The sequence below is a fragment of the Corythoichthys intestinalis genome, chromosome 17 (genome assembly GCF_030265065.1).
Source record: "Corythoichthys intestinalis isolate RoL2023-P3 chromosome 17, ASM3026506v1, whole genome shotgun sequence".
NCBI lineage: Eukaryota > Metazoa > Chordata > Actinopteri > Syngnathiformes > Syngnathidae > Corythoichthys > Corythoichthys intestinalis.
In genome coordinates, this window is record NC_080411.1 from 39618911 (window position 1) to 39637597 (window position 18687).

The 18687-nt window shown below is 37.6% G+C and overlaps 1 protein-coding gene across 1 annotated transcript; it reads left to right on the plus strand.

Moving 5' to 3' along the window:
- The first annotated feature begins 1006 nt into the window (after positions 1-1006).
- spp1 (secreted phosphoprotein 1) lies at positions 1007-18391 on the plus strand. Its single transcript, XM_057819792.1, has 8 exons — positions 1007-1062; positions 7458-7527; positions 7667-7711; positions 7781-7855; positions 7937-8002; positions 8074-8220; positions 9545-9889; positions 17828-18391. Exons 2-8 carry the CDS (start codon positions 7474-7476, stop codon positions 18101-18103), a joined length of 1008 nt encoding a protein of 335 aa, XP_057675775.1. The 5' UTR covers positions 1007-1062; positions 7458-7473; the 3' UTR covers positions 18104-18391.
- Positions 18392-18687: the final 296 nt, after the last annotated feature.

Below are 18687 nucleotides of genomic sequence, written 5' to 3' on the forward strand. Positions count from 1 at the left end.
AGCAACATTTTCTAAAACGTAATTCGAGGTTGAAAAATGAAGATGATTGTCCTGTCTTTAAATCGGTAAGACATGCTTGCATTGCAGCCATATTATTGTTTGTTGTTGCCGTTGAGCTGCCGCCATGCAGAGCGCAGTTGGATATACCTGTGCAATTAATTTTAGTGTTGTGAAAAGAGGGCGTTAAACGTTGGCTTGTTGGCCCTTTTAGTTTTCAAGTATGTTTGTATATCATTGCACCATCTAGCTGTGGGGATATGCATTATAATACAACGCAGGCACTTTTTTTGTAGGTGAAATAGAATACTGTCTTTGTTGTAGCCTAGTAGTAGTATACTGTCCAGCATGCGTGTGTAATGCCATTGTCCACGACTTGTATGGAAAAAACGCGCAAAAATGAAAAATTTGGACCAGAGCGGCTGTTTTTGGATGGGAAAAACAAAACAGGATCCTCAGCACCCGCTGCTGTGAGTGACTTCCAGCACCCCTGACCAGCCGACATGTGCAAATTTAACAAAGAATATTTGATCTAGGTTGTTAAATAAGGACATAGACTTGTCCTTTCTGTGATCGTGTCTGACATAATAAGGATATTTTTGCAGAAAAAAGGGCAACGCCATCACAATCTGGTTATTCTCTTCAGTTGACAGTTTGAGATGAATCAGTCTGTTTTTGCAGACAAATTGTCAATTATCCCAGGAGACCTCAGTTGGACAATTTTCTGTCTGCAAGGAAGTTGAATCATTGTCATAGCACTTGATGGTGTTTTTTTTATCTACATCATGCCAGAGCTTGTCCTTAGATTAACTTCATTGTATGTCTGTGTGTATGTGCGTTAACCCCCACACCACAAACCAATGGAAGAGTGGGGGAGACAGACAAGAGGTGGATCATGGCGCGGTTTACCTCATGACATCACAGTCTCTGCTCTGATTGGCTGGTGACAGAAGCATGCGGATTTAAATGCCAGTAGGGAGACTGCAGGAGCATCACAGGGCAGCACACAGCATCCAGAAACATACCGGATCAAGCCTCATTTGTCTTCCTGCCACACCAAAAACGGTTAGTCCAAGTTCATATAATGTAAATGTTAACTGCATTCAATGTTTGTGAGGGAATGGATTTTAACAAGGCTAATGCGAGAGACCGCTTTTAATGACTACAAGAACACGTATAAAATAAGAAAAGTAAACATATGTTTAAGTTGGAACTAATTATTGTGTACATGTTAGCAACTAATTTGGGATAGATGGATAGGAGCATTCCATTTGAGCAATGGTAGCCCATGAAACAAATCCTGATTTGTGAGAGTTTTTTCTGTGAAGCTAGGAGTTCTCTTTCGTTACATGACAGCCATAGGTGGAGATTGAGCGGGGGCAGAGGGGGCAGTGCCCCCCTAGTGGCCGAAAAATGTCATTGCTTGTTTTTTGACTTTACTATAAATTAATTTAAAGGGGAAGTTCAGGATTTTTAACATAAGGCTTAATCTTTGAGTTATTGGGAGTTTAACTAGTCGGTGGAGTTGATTTCAACAAATTCCGTGCAGTTTGTTAGTTTAAGGCAGTGGTCCCCAAACTTTTTCCTGTGAGGGCCACATAACGTTTCCCTTCTCTGATGAGGGGCCGGGGTCAGTTTGTAACAGAAAAGGAGGAGTGCCTCAATGTAAAAATTGTTTTTCAGAAAGCCGCAATCAAATAACCCTTTCTGGTTTCTTCACGGAACAAAAGTAAATAAAATAAAAAATAATTCTATACTATACTATACTATACTATACTATACTATACTATAATAAATAATAATAACACTATTAATTAAAAAGATAATAACCAAATAACACTCTCTGGGTTCTTCTCAGAAAAAAGCCAGGAAATAAATAACACTATTGAAGGTAAAAAAAAAAAAAAAAAAAAAAAAAAAAAAATCAAAATGCTCTCTGGTATTGTTCAGGGTGCCAGACCAAAAGTGGAGGCGGGCCGGAGTTTGGGGATCCCTGGTTTAAGGTCTACGGACTGGCTAAACTGCGGTGCCTTCTTAGCATACCAATAAAAAACAACATCTGCACGCATGAGAATTACCATTGAGATTACCCATGCAATCAATAGTGTAGGGTATGTTTACAGGATAAATTATTAAAACTTACCATTGCATGTCAATAACTGTAGTATGTATAGCATCATTTGCGGAGTTGTTAATAATGGTGTTAGAGTATAACGGCGTTATTTTTTTTCCAGTAGTGATTAATCTAATTAATTACTTTTCTTATCTTGGCAACGCCGTTACCGTTACTGAGGCTGTAAAGACGTGCGCTACTATCTGTTACTACGTTAGTTAGTAGTAGTTAAGTCTTTGAGAGACACGAACTCATACAGACGAGAGAGAAGAGCGGGAGTGGGGAGGAAGGAAGGGAGTTATGACTGCGTTTCAAACGCGATGTTAGGTGGCTCCAATAATACCTGACTGTAGCCGATAGCCTACAAACTACGCTAACATGATGCTACGGTAGATATCACATGTATATAGAACTAGAAATGACAGACACGGCGGCATTAGCACATGTATAGAGAACTAGATGCGAAATGATCGACTCGCCGGCGTTAGTATATAGCCGCCATCTTAAACCAGTAGACTTCTCAGGAAGGCTGTGTTGTCGAGAACCTTCCTAGCGGACCTAAGTAACTTTTAATCCAAAATATTTCTAAATCGGCAAAATCTTGACTTGAATCTATCTTTAAATGATGAAAAAGTTTTCAAACTTTCACATGTCGAAAGTAGACAGAAGGGAACTAATGCAATAACGGGAGCAATCTTAACAACTTTAACGGTTGATTCACAATATTAAATGACTTCCAAACATAGCAAATATCATTTTTTTTTTTTTTTTTTTTTTTTTTGGAATGAAAAAAATAAACATGAAAAGTAACACCAGTTACTTTGCCAAGTAACTAATTACTCTCACATTCAGGTAACTGAGTTATTAACTCAATTACTTTTTGGGAGAAGTAATCTGTAACTGTAATTCATTACTTTTTAAAATTAAGATTAAAACCTTTGATCATTTGTAATCCTTCAGCTCTGCAGGGAACAGGCTTTCCAGGGAAGCAGGGCTGAGTGATATCACATTGTTCTTTTCACCGCTGATTTTTTTTGTTGGAACAAAAGGTACTCCCCAGCTGTCTGAGCATCTGTCGCCGAAGCACTCCTTTCTATTATGGTTACATTACACATCGAAATAAAACAGCCCAGAAGAAAGAAAAGAATTACGGCGGTTTGGTGTGACGTTGTTTTGGCCGCTTGGGTATTTCGAACTTTGATAGGCATTTTGAATTTATTTGACCATGTTAGCTCTCATAATATTGTTTTTTTATTGGCATGCTAACCAGGCACCATTGACTCGCGCTAGCTTAGCCACTCTGGAGCCCTGAAACTAACAAATGACTGACAAACTGCACGGAATTTGTTGAAATCAACTCCAGTGACTAATTAAACCCCCGCTAATTCAAATATTAAGGTTAATGTTAAAATTCTGAACTTCCCCTATAAAATAAAGACCTAGCCGTTAAAATGTTGTCTATAACAGCAATAAAACAAACACCAAAAATGAATAAAATGAAAATTATCAAAATTATTTTTTGAACAGATCATGTAACTAGCACCTTAGAGACGGTCCTTTGTTATGTTTAGCCAAAACTACATCTAAGGAGGCAAAATGGATATTTAGAATTGACAGCTCTCATTTAACATGTTAAGTGTCTTGCGTGAGTGGCCGAAAGGTTGAAAATCCCCAATTTGCTCGAAAGTTTTTTTTTTTAATTCAGATGAGAGGCAGTTGAGCGGCAATGGATTACTAGGCATGGTTTTGGAATGAGATGTTAGTTTTTGCTATGCATGTGTCTGCTTGTGTGTGTGGGTGGGTGTAACTCTCGGTCACTTCAGTTGTCCCCATATTTATGGGTTTTGTGGTGGTTGTACTTCAACTTGCAATTTAAGTTTTTTTTGCGATTTTTGCAACACAGACACACAATTTGAATGTTATACATAAGAGGAACCAGCAGAAATTTCCTGTTCCTGTTCTGATCTGAGGTTGCACATGAATATATACATAAAAAATACACAATATACTTTCAAAAGAATACTTCATGTCACAAGCTATGAAACAAGCCATCGGCCACTTAATGGTGTGGTAAAGTCTATTTGGACTGTATTCTATTGACACTTGTTTGAAAAATATTTATTTGAAAGGTTAAATTTTTTTATTATAATTTTTTAGGTGAATTTTCATCTCATAAAACTAAAAACATCAAAACAGATGCTTAATTGTTAGGAAACCTTCAGGACACTTTGTATCATTTTTTCATAGTGTAATTGTACAGTTTTTCACACCAGACTTGTGATATACACTAGTATTACATGATGTGTAAACAATCTTATATTTTACAAAACAGGTGTGATTTCTCTGGGGGTGACCATAGGCGGAGTTTGAAATTTTTTGGCGGGGGGGGGCAAAACATGTTGATGACCCCGAAACGCAGTGTCAGCAATAAAATTAACTTACACGATATATGCTCGGATAGTAGCTTAGCCCATGCTCGTACATACAGGCATGTGCGTGTGTGAGTCAATGTGTGAGCGCGCATTTTTCTGTCTTACCTAGTGGAGAAGTACACACCACATCCTTTTTGACTGAATATTCTAGCCAGAATCTGTCAACAGGTGGTTTTGGCTAAGAAAAGCAAATGGCCGTCTCAAGGTGCTAGTCACATGATGTGTTCGAAAAATAATTTTGACCCATTATAAAAAGACTTTTTTGGTTCATTACATCCATTTTGTTGCTTTTATAGGCAATATTTTACAGACAAAGCTTTAATTTTAAATTCATACATAGGAAAGTCAATTACATACAATGACATTTTCGACCACCAGGGTGGGCCCAGCCCCCCGTCAAACTCCGCGTACAGCGGTGACTGACAAAAGGTCCTAAAGTAACAAAATTAAAAAAAAAAAAAAAAAAAAAAACACCTATGGCCTTCATTTAAAATCTGTACAGTGGTACCTCTACTTACGAAATTTAATTGGTTCTGGAAGTAATTTCGTAACCTGAAAATTCTGTAAGTAGTACTCGTTTTCCATGTAAATGCCCTAATCTGTTCCAAGCACCCCCAAAATTCAGACATAACTCTTTTATAATGCATGAAAAATGTATCAAAACGTAACAAATATATGTTAGTTAGATTATTGCATTATAAACATAAAATCATAGTTGTGCATAGTGTAAAAAAACAAGAATAAAGCATAGACTTCACTATCAGTTGAAAGAACAAGATAAAAAAGTTATTGTTTAATCCAACATGGCTTGCGTCATGAAACAAAGAGCTTTTTAAGTTGAGAATTCTTGCAAATAGATGCTTAAACTACGGAATTTCTATAGATATGTACACAAAGCAGTCTTGGTTAAAAGCAAAAAGCGGGCAGTTATCATTCACTTTATCTAAATATTTCAAGCCAAATTCACAGTATTGTTTAATCCAACATGGCGGCCGTCATGAAACAAAGAGCTTTTGAATTTGATAATTCGTGCAAATAAATCCTTAAAAATCACTGAATTTCAATAGATATGAACGTAAAACAGTTTAGATTCTTGGTTAATAGCAAAAAACGGGCAGATATTCATTTTACGTAAATATTTCAAGCCAAAGTTATGGTATTGTTTGATCCAACATGACAGCTGTCATGAAACAAAGAGCTTTTAAATTTGAAAACTCTTGCAAATAAATGCTTAAATCGCAGAATTTCTCTGCAAAGTCTGTGGGAGTTGCCTTGTCAACTGATGGTGGATTCTTTGAATAAAGAATAAAAGTTAATACACTCATGTAAAGCTGTCAGAACACAAAGGGCGAATGAAGAGGACACTGGGATACTCACATACATATACAGTAGAGGTCCCACTCTAACCCAAGTGGAATCCAGGAATGCTAGGCAATAGCCAGTGGCAGAGCCGCTATTAGTATGTTACGTTCAGTAAACTCTGGGAGGTGCGAGTACCAGCCGTACTGTATTTTTGCATTTCATATCCTGAAATTTATTTCGTAACAAGAGGCAATACTTTCCCGTTGAGGTGTGTCTTAACCTGATAATTCTGTAGGTAGAGACGTTCGTAAGTAGAGTAATTTTCGGACTATAAGCCTCTACTTTTCCCCCTCACTTTGAATCCGGTGGCTTATAGTCCTATGTGGCTTATTTGTTGATTTATTTGGGTTAATAGTTAACACTTTATTTGTCAGCGGTGTCATAAGACTGTCATAAAACCGTCACAATCATGAGCATTAATGAATGCTTATGACAGATGTCATTAAGTGTCCTCTGGCAAATTATGTCGCTCACTCCATTTATGTGCAGCTCGGATCTTTTAGCTCCATTCAAAAGTGAGAGAATTTGACGGATGACACAAAATGACATCGGTCACAAGCATTCATTAATGTTCATGGCACTGTCATGTCATAATTATGACATGACAATTATGATAATTATGATAATTATTGTCTTATGACGCCACTGTCAGATAAGGTGTTACCAAATACCATAACTAGCAATTAATGAAACAACTGGAACAGTAACTCAAGAAATAATTACAGGGGTTGGACAAAATAATCAAAAAAACCTCACATTTTGGCATCATAATCATTGAACATAATTGTTAAAGAATGGCATGAAGAACGTTCTAATAAAGTTGAGCATCTCGTGTGGCCGGCACGATCCCCAGACCTCAACATCATTGGCATTTATGGTCAGTTTTAGAGATTAAATTAAGATGTCGATTTCCGCCGCCATCGTCTCTAAAAAAGTTAGAGGGTATTCTAACTGAAGAATGGCTTAAAATTCCTTTGGAAACAATTCACAAATTGTATGAATCAATACCTCGGAGATTTGAGTCTGTAATTACTGCCTTGCACCATATTAAATTTGTTTTTGTTGATTTTTTTTTAAGGTGTTTCCATTATTTTGTCCAACCCTTTGAGCAGAGAACATGAATTTTAATTGTTATTTACATCCGTAGCGCCGCAAAGCATGCTAGGAGGCATGTTGGACGATAACAGTGTAGACAGCAGGTGGCAGCACAGGTTGACCGTCTGAAGCTTCTTGAAGCATTGGTGGTTCATTTGGTCTTATGATGCCCCTGTCAAATAAAGTGTTACCGGGTAATATATTTTGGTGTAAATATCGCATACAAAAGTGCGGCTTATCTATGAACAAATGTCATTTTTGTGTCAAAGTCAGAGGGTGGCGGCTTACAGTCAGGTGCCCCTTATAGTTCGAAAATTATGGTACTAAAATCACCCTCTGAAAATGCCAGTGAGCCAGGAACCAATGCAGTCACGTTTTGTTTCATTTATATTTATTTTATGAAAAACATATTGTCTTATATTGTTTCAACATCAGTGCTTGTGTTTCTTTCCTTCCAGACAACAAACGGACACCATGAGAGTGGCATTTGTTTTTGTTTTGTTCTTTGCTGCAGTTCTCTGCCGACCAGTGAGTTATTCCATTTGTGTTAATTTTCAAAATTCTTTAGCCCGCAACCTTTTTTAACTACCCATTTCAACTAAAGTTTGATTGTATGAAATTTGACACCTTTTAATTTTGTAGTGATCATGCTTGTCTGATTTTTTAGGCAAGAAAATTTTCTGACAGTTCTGCAGAGAGCTCTGAAGAAGTGGTAGGTGAAAGTTCAACAGACGGACACACAAACTGAGACATCCACAATAACTGTTTGTTTTGTCCACAGGTCAGACGACCTGCACCTTCGCTTTTCAGGAAAAAGATGGCCGAACTGACTCGACTTCGTGTGGCACCGTTCAGGGTACAACTTACATTTCATGTGTATTTGCTTAAATAAAACTCATACAACAATTTTAGCCAACTGTCACCAATGTTTTTACAGCTGTTTCAGAATTTTTTCGCACCCTTTGCTGCTGGTTCAGATGAGAGCACAGACAGTTCCAATGAGGTAAGATATAAAACATGCATTTAAATGCTAATATACTGCATACTATTTTGATTTCTGCATTTTTGCGGCAGGCAGCAGTCGAGATTCCATCTTTTGTCAACTTTGAGACTACAGATGATGCTGCAACAGAGACGCCCTCTGTCGACAACCAAGATGAACCAAGTAAAGACAGCGATGATGATGATGATGATGAAGAAGAAGATGATTCGGAGGAAAGTGTGAGTACAGTTCAAAGCATGGGTGTCGCCAGACATATTTCACTGGGGCACGTGCCCCAGCATTGATCTGCATAGCCCAAGTATGAATTTCACCGATAAAAAAAATACTTTGGAGTTTTAAGTCTACATAGCACAATCGACAGAATGTGCCTATTTAATATGTTCATATAACTCTATTCATTCCATATACACAATCAGCAAATGGATCCTTAATATGGTAATTTATGCACGGGACTTTGGCTGTGATAGACATATGAGACACTTTTCGCGAAGTACCTTCAGGAGATATGCTGCGTTCATGTGTATCGGGAGATCTGAGTTCCCATGTTGGAATATCGTTTTGATCTGTTGTAAAGTCGTAACCTGGGATGAAAACATGGTTTTCCACAACGACGAACAGCCTTTTTTAATGCTCCAATAATGCATCACAAGTCAGTGACTGTTTAGCGCTTCTCATAGACACCATGTAATAAGACAATCATTTTTTCAATTGCTCCAACAACACGTGACTGCAGGATCAATATTATGGTGCGTGCGCCAAACTGCCAATTATACAGCTGAGGGTGAAAATGACATCTTCCCACCAGCGTTTACCTCGGCTGATGTTTGTTTGGTCGCCTATTCCAATGAATTGTGAATTTAAATGATTATTGTAGTAACGCATTACATTTACTCTTTTACATTTACTAGAGTAACTTTTGGAGAAAAATATACTTTTAAGAGTAGGTTTACTAAGCCATAATTTATACTTTTACTTGAGTAGATTTGTGAAGACGAAACACTACTCTTACTCCGCTACTTTGGGCTACACTCGTCCTTACATTTTTTTTTTTTTTTGTATTTCTTTGGCTTAATGTGGTTATATAATATGTTATAGTACAGTATAATAATAACATTTCATATAATTAACTTTGTTCTGAGAAAAAAAAAAAATCAAACATCTTAAGCAATTACCCATAATGTTACTCAATATCTAAGTATTCTTTTCACAAAACACTTTTTTACTTGTACTTAAATAATTTTTGGAGGTTTTCTTTCACTTTTACTTCAGTAATATTATTTTGAAGTAACGATACACTTACTTGAGTAACGATTTTGGCTACTCTACCTAATTCTGGTCACTGTATGTGTGTATAGTTATTGGTTTACCCATGACCTGGAACAGGATACTAAAAAAGCAGGATACTAAAAATGCTTTTTTATAAATCATTTTTAACAATAAAAGCAAATTTAAATGTTAAACAACGCAACAATTACCCTATTTTTCCCATTGGCAGTTCCAGAAAATTCTCCATTGACACTGAGATGTCGTTTGTTCCTCCAGGAAAGTGACGAAGAAGAGGAAGACGAAGAAGACAGCTCAGAATCTGGCGAATCTTCCACTGTAGCTCCTGAAACAGTGACCCCAGTAATTGTGACCGATGAGCCCCAGTATGAAACAACAGAGGATGCCCTGTTGCCCACAATTGTCACAGACACAGATTCAGGCCGTGGTGACAGCATGGGGGGATACCCCAGTGAATACAAGAGCTATGTCTACGGGGGGGACAAGACCTACCATAAGGCTCCTTCGTCTTACAAGTCCTATGAATACGTTGACAAGAAATCGGGTTATAACATGCCCGTTAACAACGAGGTGGAGAAGTCACCAGAGGTGTACAAGAGTGAGGTCAGTTGGGGCCTTTTTTGAATCTTTATAAGTAAAATGAAATGTTCTTAAGCATTGAGTTATTGAAAAAAAAAATCTATTTGAAGCTATTTTTACGGACATTCATATCCGTTGGTGGCCGGAGTCAATGTTTTCCACATTCGGTTAGTTACGTTCGTAATGAGTTATTATGTTTATAGGACCTCAATATCCTGCTTTCTATTTTTACTCATGTCCAAATGTGTTTGTGGTGTAAGACTTGAAGCTTTTCCTCACAACCAAAAATATTGTGCACTCTGATCAGTGCCAAACTGGAAAAATGCAAAGACAGGGTGTCTGAATTTCAGTTCCTTAGTAACACTGTATCAAATCATTGAATTAAATGATCACTTTCTCCAGTCAGTCACATGGCTCACATTCCCTGAGACTCTCAAATGGATATATTTTATAGAATATGAATGGATAGATAACAAAATAGGGCCAGATTGATTAATTTTTTTGGTGGGGAGTATACTTAGATATAAAGATGGGGCTTTTCAAAGTAAAGGCCCGGCTAATAAAATTATTTTTCTTTTTCTCTTTCATAATCTTATTCTCTGTGCTTTTTCGGCGCACTGCACAGTTTGACCGACCGTTCAGATATCAAAATGACCAGAATTTTCGCATGACGCAGGGATATTTTCAAATGACCCCGATATTTTTTCGTTCATCTGTAAACGAAGGTTGTTGTTTTTTAACAACAACAAAAAAAAAGTTTCAAAATGTAGCTAGTCCAACAATTTTTGACCAAATCACATAATTCACACATCAAAAATTCCATGACGGTAAGGAGCATGAAAGTCGTATACAGAATTTGCCCAAAATTTACGGTTCCCCCAAAATTCATCAAAACTTTCCCATTCATTTCTAATGGGATGCCATTAAAGGCCATGTACGTCCAAATTTCCCATTCATTTTCAATAGCAACAACAACAAAAAAAACTGTGCCTAAATCAACAGGACGTGACCTGATATCAACAAAAAGTGTCCCAGGAATGTCCCTAAATCAAAGGAAGTGACCTGATATTAACAGGAAGTGACCCTGAAATGTCCCCAGATCAACAGGAAGTGACCTCATAGATCTGTATCAACCACAGCAAAGCCTCATCGCAATTTCTTCAGAAATTGCCGTTTCTAGTTCTGGATTGATAACTCAGATATATAACACAAGCTTTTCCAATACAGCACTTTCCATCAAATTTAGACCACCATAGTTGTTGTGTGTGTTCTGCAAAGCCAAAGTAAGCCAATTTTTCAAAACCAGTAATCCTCTGGGTGAAAACTTTCAAAGAGGGACAAAAAATACAGTAGTCAAAATAGTCAGGGGCATAATTTAAGAAAATCCTAATTACAGAGTTTCAATAGTCGTTTTGACATTGCTGGGTTAAAGCTGTAGATTGTAACTTTCTTAGTTTAAATAAATGCCTCTACTTGTGTTGATGACGGAAAGCTGATAAAGCCTAACAGCTTCCGACAAATCTCGTGTCAATCATTGGCATTCCTGTGCTGGCGCTTTGAAAATAATAGAGATGAAATGATTCATGTTAACTAGCTGGCCCCTTGTCTACTGTTTGTAAAAATAAACATCTACTGCTGATGTGCACTCCCTCATATGCATCTGCTAATGTGTATATGTGGGAAATTACAAAATACAGAGATCCTGCCTTTTTGTACTTGTCGCTGGGTCCGCTGATTACAAGTGTCTCCTTTTACAGCAAGCGTGTACAGCAGGAATTCTTTAAAAATAGCTTCCAGAAAATACAGTTCTGAAATTAGCCACTGGTTTTCAGTGAAAAATTGGCAGCCCCAAAGCAGCACTTAACGTTAAGTATAATCAAAGAGAAGGTCCATGTCGAGTTCTGGCAGCTTTTGTATGTACTTTACCCATTTAATACAATACATTTCCTGAATTGCACCTCACACTGAAACAACCAAGGGCGTAGGTTTGCATAAGAACAGCGGGGACATAACATTACTGTACCAACTTTTCAGGATGCTTAAATTGTTCCCATCAACTTTAAAGCAATGTTATTTGCATTATAATGAGGTCAGCTATATAGGTAATTTAGATTGTCTTCCACTATGTTTTAAGAATAAAATTGACCCTACCGCTATTAAGTGAAGTATTTTCATTATGATCAGACTTACATTTACCCCTTTTCACATGCTGAATGTGCTGGTCCATGTTTTTTCCCTCTCAAATGCACTTTTGATTGGTTGATGACTAGACAACACACAAACCAAGCACACTCACATCCCAATAGAAATACATTAATACCGAAGAGGAGGGATTTAAGAAGTTTTTTTTTCAGGTAGCAGCAGACACTGTAATAATCTAAAAGACGTCAAGTGTTGTGGAGGCTGGTAACATTCCACTAATTTTGCCACTGAAAGTTCGACATGCATCACAGTTAGCATAACATTAAACTGTGTGAACTTGCTAACCTGAAAACTTGAGTAGGAAGCTGTTTAAAGAGAAGTGTACTTCTGTATGTGTTTTCTACAGTGTCAAGATGTACACCACCATTCAAAAGTTTGGGGTCTAAGTGACCCCATACTTTTGAACCGTAGTGTACATAATGAAAAATCCCATATGATACACTGCGGTGCGAGTACGAACAAAGAGGGTGACGACACCATTTACCGGTCCAGTATTATAACACTTGAACGCAGCCTTTTTTTCTCCTGACGCTCACTACACTCTCTGTTATGTGATGACACGTGATAACTTTGCATGCCAAGCAGCTATCGCTATTGGCCTGCTCCAGACCAGTGAGAGCGGGCCAGTAGCCGTTCTTAACCAATGTCAGGGCAGCTTTTTCATATGTAAAAAAAACAAACTACGAGAGGAAAATGTCGGCTGTCTGGAAATATTTCAATTTCTAATGTCCTTCAAGTGCAAGAGTTGCGGCCTGAAAGTTTCGAGTGGTGGAGCTAAATCGGCCAGTTTCAATACCTTGAACCTGATAAAACATTTGAAGACGAAACGTGAATGAACACAAACAGTTTAAGGCTACAACAGCAGCAACTGCTACCAAGAGAAAGGGGACTGGACAGGAGCAACAAACCCTGGTCGGCTCATTTCGTCTACTTTACTTTTATTGTCTTTTACTGAAAGAAATGCCGCAGTAATTTTAAACCTGTTTCAAAACTTGAAAAGTGCTGTAGAAGTAAGGTAAGCTAAGTGGCTAAGTGTGTGTTGCTGCTGGTGCACAGAGAGGGAGGCTAATAGAGAGAGGATGCTGTGGTCAATTATTATTACTTATAATTTCATGAAAATTGCACTGTTTGGCGTTTAAGCGCTAAAACTCAGGGTTTAAAAAAGTCATTCACCCAAGCGCCAGCAGAGGGCGGCAAAACTCCATAACAACAAGTGAGCGTTTCCGTGTACTGTCATTTAAATCTGTCTGAGCGGGACATCTGCGTTAATTGCGTCAAATATTTTAACGTGATTAATTTAAAAAATTAATTAACGCCCGTTAACGCGATAATTTTGACAGCCCTAATTATTTATCATCTAACGTATCGGAGAAATGTGACAGTAACAAATATAATACAATTAAGCGATAGTTATGAGGTAGATATCTGTGACTTTTTTACAGACGCCAATTTTTTCATTGTGATGTAATTTGTTTAAAAGTCTAAAATATGCGAGTGAATAAATTTTTTAAGTAGTTTTTCTTTTTAAACTAAATATTAGACATCAATTAATGATTCAAAGCTAAAAATGACGGCCATTTTGGGTTTTCAGGGTAAAACAGACAAATTAAAAATAGTTCGGGGGCTTAATGCGCCATGATATATATATATATATATATATATATATATATATATATATATATATATATATATATATATATATATATATATATATATATATATATATATATATATATATATGTATACGGCGGAAAACACTCAGGTGACTTGAGGTTCCGCTCTGACACCCCCATTTTGGCCAAATTTCAAAATTGTCCGATATGCACGTGTGAGACATCATTGGAAAGCTTAAAATCTCAATTTTGTTGGGGAAGAACATTTTTGAACAGGAGGGCATTTTTTTAAAAAAAAACATTTTTTTTTAAACAGCAAAACCCTAACTGGAGGTGAGAGCACGCAAGAGCAGAATTACAGACGCCATGACTTTAATGAGATATGATCACGTACTTACCTTTTTTCGATCCTAAAACTCATGTTGCATGTATCACTGAGTGTCAAGACGCAGCTGTGAATGGCCACAGCTGGATTTCTTTGGGATTTTATGGGTGAAACATGGTAATATAACAAGGGTCGCGATGCAGAAATCGCAGACATCTAGGAGTGGTCGAGATGTTGTTTTTCATATATTTACCCTTTTAAATGTTATTTTTCAATTTGTCTTTGTTTGGATCGATTATTTATCATCTAACATATCGGAGAAAATGCGACAGTAACAAAAAAATACAATTAAGCAATAGTTATGAGGTGGATATCCGTGACTTTTTTTGTTTAAAAGTTTAAAATATGCAAGTGAATAGTTTTTTTTTTAAAGTCGTTTTCTTTTTTAAACGAACTACTGGACTGTCTCAGAAAATTAGAATACACAATATTCTAATTTTCTGAGACAGTCCTGTACATTAATCCACCATTTAAAGCAGGGGTGTCCAAACTTTTTGCAAAGGGGACCAGATTTGGCGTGGTAAAAATGTGGGGGGCCGACCTTGGCTGACGTCCTTTACATAGAACAATATACAGGACTGTCTCAGAAAATTAGAATATTGTGTATTCTAATTTTCTGAGACAGTCCAGTATTAGACATCAATTAATGATTCTAAGCTAAAAATGACATTTTGAATAAATATAATTAATTACCTTCGTTTTATGGCTGGGTTGAAACAAAAGCGGTTGTGCGACGTCTGTAAATGGGGGTTTTCAGGTTAAAATGGACAAATTAAAAATAGTTCGGGGGCTTATGGTGCCATGAATGGATGGCAGCATATAGACATATTTTTCTATCAAACACAACAGTTTTGGCTTAAAATACAGCAGTTTCTTTTAAAGAGAAGTGCAAGAGCAGAAACTGCTTTTTCAGTCTTTTCTGTGTTTTCCGCCATATATATACATATACACTCACTGGCCACTTTATTAGGTACACCATGCTAGTAACGGGTTGGACCCCCTTTTGCCTTCAGAACTGCCTCAATTCTTCGTGGCATAGATTCAACAAGGTGCTGGAAGCATTCCTCAAGGAGTTTGGTCCATATTGACATGATGGCATCACACAATTGGTGCAGATTTGTCGGCTGCACATCCATGATGCGAATCTCCCGTTCCACCACATCCCAAAGATGCTCTATTGCACAGGTGTCAAACCGATTCCAGAAAGGGCCAAGTGGGTGCAGGTTTGCTTTCCAACCAATGAAGAGGACACCTTTTCACCAATCAGATCTTTTACATGTGTAATCAGTTAAACTTTGTCAGGTGCTGCTTGTTTCAGTAGGAAGTTCATTGGTTAAACTCTCTGCACGGTATCGGTTGGAACAAAATCCAGCACCCACTTGGCCCTTTCTGGAATCGGTTTGACACCTGTGCTCTATTGGAATGAGATCTGGTGACTGGGGAGGCCATTTGAGTACAGTGAGCTAATTGTCATGTTCAAGAAACCAGTCTGAGATGATTCCAGCTTTATGACATGGCGCATTATCCTGCTGAAAGTAGCCATCAGAAGTTGGGTACATTGTGGTCATAAAGGGGTGGACATGGTCTGCAACAATACTCAGGTAGGCTGTGGCATTCCAACGATGCTCAGTTGGTACCAGGGGCCCAAAGAGTGCCAAGAAAATACTCCCCACACCATTACACCACTACCGTTGATACAATGCAGGATGGATCCATCCATCTGTAAACCCTAGAGATGATTGTGCATGAAAATCCCAGTAGATCAGCAGTTTCTGAAATACTCAGACCAGCCCTTCTGGCACCAACAACCATGCCACGTTCAAAGTCACTCAAATCACCTTTCTTTCCCATACTGATGCTCAGTTTGAACTGCAGGAGATTGTCTTAAACTTTGTCTACATGACTAAATGCACTGAGTTGCCGCCATGTGATTGGCTGATTAGAAATTAAGTGTTAAGGAGCAGTTGGACAGGTGTACCTAATAAAGTGGCCGGTGAGCGTACATATATATATGTATTAGAACTGTCAAATTTAACGCGTTAACGGGCGATAATTATTTTTTTTAAATTAATCACGTTAAAATATTTAACGCATGCGCGGAATGACCCGCTCATGCATTGCCTCAAACAGATTACTATGACGCACTTGAGAGTTAAGCGGCAGTCAAAGGTGACTTGTTTTGTGCTTTTTCTTAACAAAGGTATACCACACGTGACATGCTGGCACTTTCTTTATTAGCACATTCAGCTCAACATTAACACAGCTTACGGCTCTCGGCAGGCCGTAACTCTAATTCACTCCTGCATCATGTGAGTAAACAGCATTGGCGCCGTGTGCACTTCAAGGTGCCTTGGATAATTCTATATCAGAAAATTACAAAAGGCGAGTGGACACAGGCGTTCATTGGACCGCGCCGTTTATTGGCATAAGCTTCGGCAACTCCTTCACAACAAACATAAGTATCATTTAGTGAAAGCACAACAAAAATAATATTCATTCTCCATGCCGCTTTTCCTCACGAGTGTCGTCCCAGCAAACTATGGGCAATAGGCAGGGTACACCCTGAACTGGTTGCCAGCCAAACGCAGGGCACAATGAGACATACAACTCAGGCACATACTCATACCTACGGACAATTTAGAGTGTTCAATCTACCATGCATGTTTTTGGGATGTGGGAGGAAACCAGAGTTCCCAGAGGAATCCCCACCCAGGCACGGGGAAAACATGCAAACTCCACACAGGAAGGCCAGAGCCCGGGATTGAACCCTTGATTCCTTGATCTCAGAACTGTGAGGCAGACGTGCTAACCACTTAGTCACCGTGCCGTCAAATAATAGCTCTCAAAAAGAAAAGCGCTTCAATCTGTATTAATGAGGCCCTATTCTCACACAGTTAAACAACAGTGTAAAGAGAACTGGCATTCCCAATCAAAATAGCTATGTTATACACATAGTTATACACATAAAACTTACTCAGACTTTGGTCAAACGCTATTCAAACATTTTGTTTAGTTCAACAAATACACTGGATGGCAATATTTATTCACAATACACAAATTAACTGAGGTCAAGTACGTTGTGAAGCCAGCACTCAAATGACGTGAATTACAATGGATGGACCAGTAAACAGGAAACTAAGGTGTCAGTCGAGGGACAAAACACATTATTTGGCTTGATTTCTAAGTTAATTTAAAATTCGCCATTGACACCTTGTGGTGTATTTAGTGCATCTAGTTTATTTTTTGATTGAAAATTTTCCTAATTTTATTAAAATGAAAACATTAAAAGGGGTTTTAATATAAAATTAGTATGACTTGTACTAACATTTATCTTTTATGAACTACAAGTCTTTCTTGTTGATCACTTTAACAGAAAGAATGTTAATAATGTTAATGCCATCTTGTGGATTTATTGTTATAATAATCAAATACAATACTTATGTACAGTATGTTGAATGTATATATCCGTCTTATGTCTTATCTTTCCATTCCAACAATAATTTACGGAAAAATATGGCATATTTTAGAGATGGTTTGAATAGCGATTAATTACGATTAATTAATTTTAAAGCTGTGATTAACTTGAATAAAAATTTTAATTGTTTGACAGCCCTAATATGTATATATAATTTATATTATAACATATTGTATATATAATTTTGCTGGGGTTAGGTACCATCTTATGTCTTGCAGCAAGTTGCATTCATTTTGCAGCTGCGGAAATTTGCATTTTTATAATAATGCTCTGCTTCTTTGCTTCAGCCTTACCAGAAGCATTCTGAAATATTGGAAGAAGACACCAGCACACCTGAAAATCAGGAAGTTCTGCCAGAGGAGGAGGAAAATGCAGGCACAAACGATAGTGGAAGCTCCGCAGATGTAGACGAACAGGAAGAAGAATCTGTGGAAGCTAAGGACACGCCTGGTGCAGCTGACAGCGATTCAGATGAGAGCGACAGCATGGAGAGTGACTCAGATGAGAAAGAGGTTGAGTCTGAAAACACCACTGACATGCCTGTGGTCATCACCGCCAAATAAATCAACCAGAAAGAGAGGTGTGGTGTGCCATTGATATGAGTCCACGCCACAATCAGAAGCAGTCTGTCCACTCCTAAGACACTTAATACGGCAGGGACAATGCAGACAATCAAATGCATATTTACAATCAGTTATTCACAGAGTTCAAAGATTATTTCTGATGTCTTTGGCCCTTTTTTGTTTGATTAAGATCAGTATTTTCTGCTGAATCCCACTTGATTGGCAATCAAGAAGAAAAAAACAATATTACATGTGAGACACAATATGTGTTATCATCTCTGTATAACTTTGAAGCCATGCATTTGCCTCTTGGCGGTTTACTTGTTGCTCGCTATATTACAGAATGTGCTACATGTCCTCAGTTCTTAATTACATAACTTGTGGATTCCCCTCATGCTCACTGTAATGTTTTATTTTTTACCATTTCTAAAATATGAATAAAATTATTTTACATAAATCTGATCTGTATATTGTGTATTTATTTAGGTCAAAACTCAAGTAGCTATGACAATGTAGTTTACAGTGGCATGAAAAAGTATCTGAACCTTTTGGAATTACTCACATTTCTGCATAAAATCACCATC

What these genes read in the sequence shown, in the direction of transcription:
- spp1 (XM_057819792.1), top strand. Translation starts at nt 7,474, where the DNA reads ATGAGAGTGGCATTTGTTTTTGTTTTGTTCTTTGCTGCAGTTCTCTGC. An exon ending in GCACAGACAGTTCCAATGAG is followed by an intron (nt 8,003 to 8,073) that starts GTAAGATATAAA and finishes TTTTTGCGGCAG; the next exon opens with GCAGCAGTCGAGATTCCATC. An exon ending in AAGATGATTCGGAGGAAAGT is followed by an intron (nt 8,221 to 9,544) that starts GTGAGTACAGTT and finishes TTGTTCCTCCAG; the next exon opens with GAAAGTGACGAAGAAGAGGA.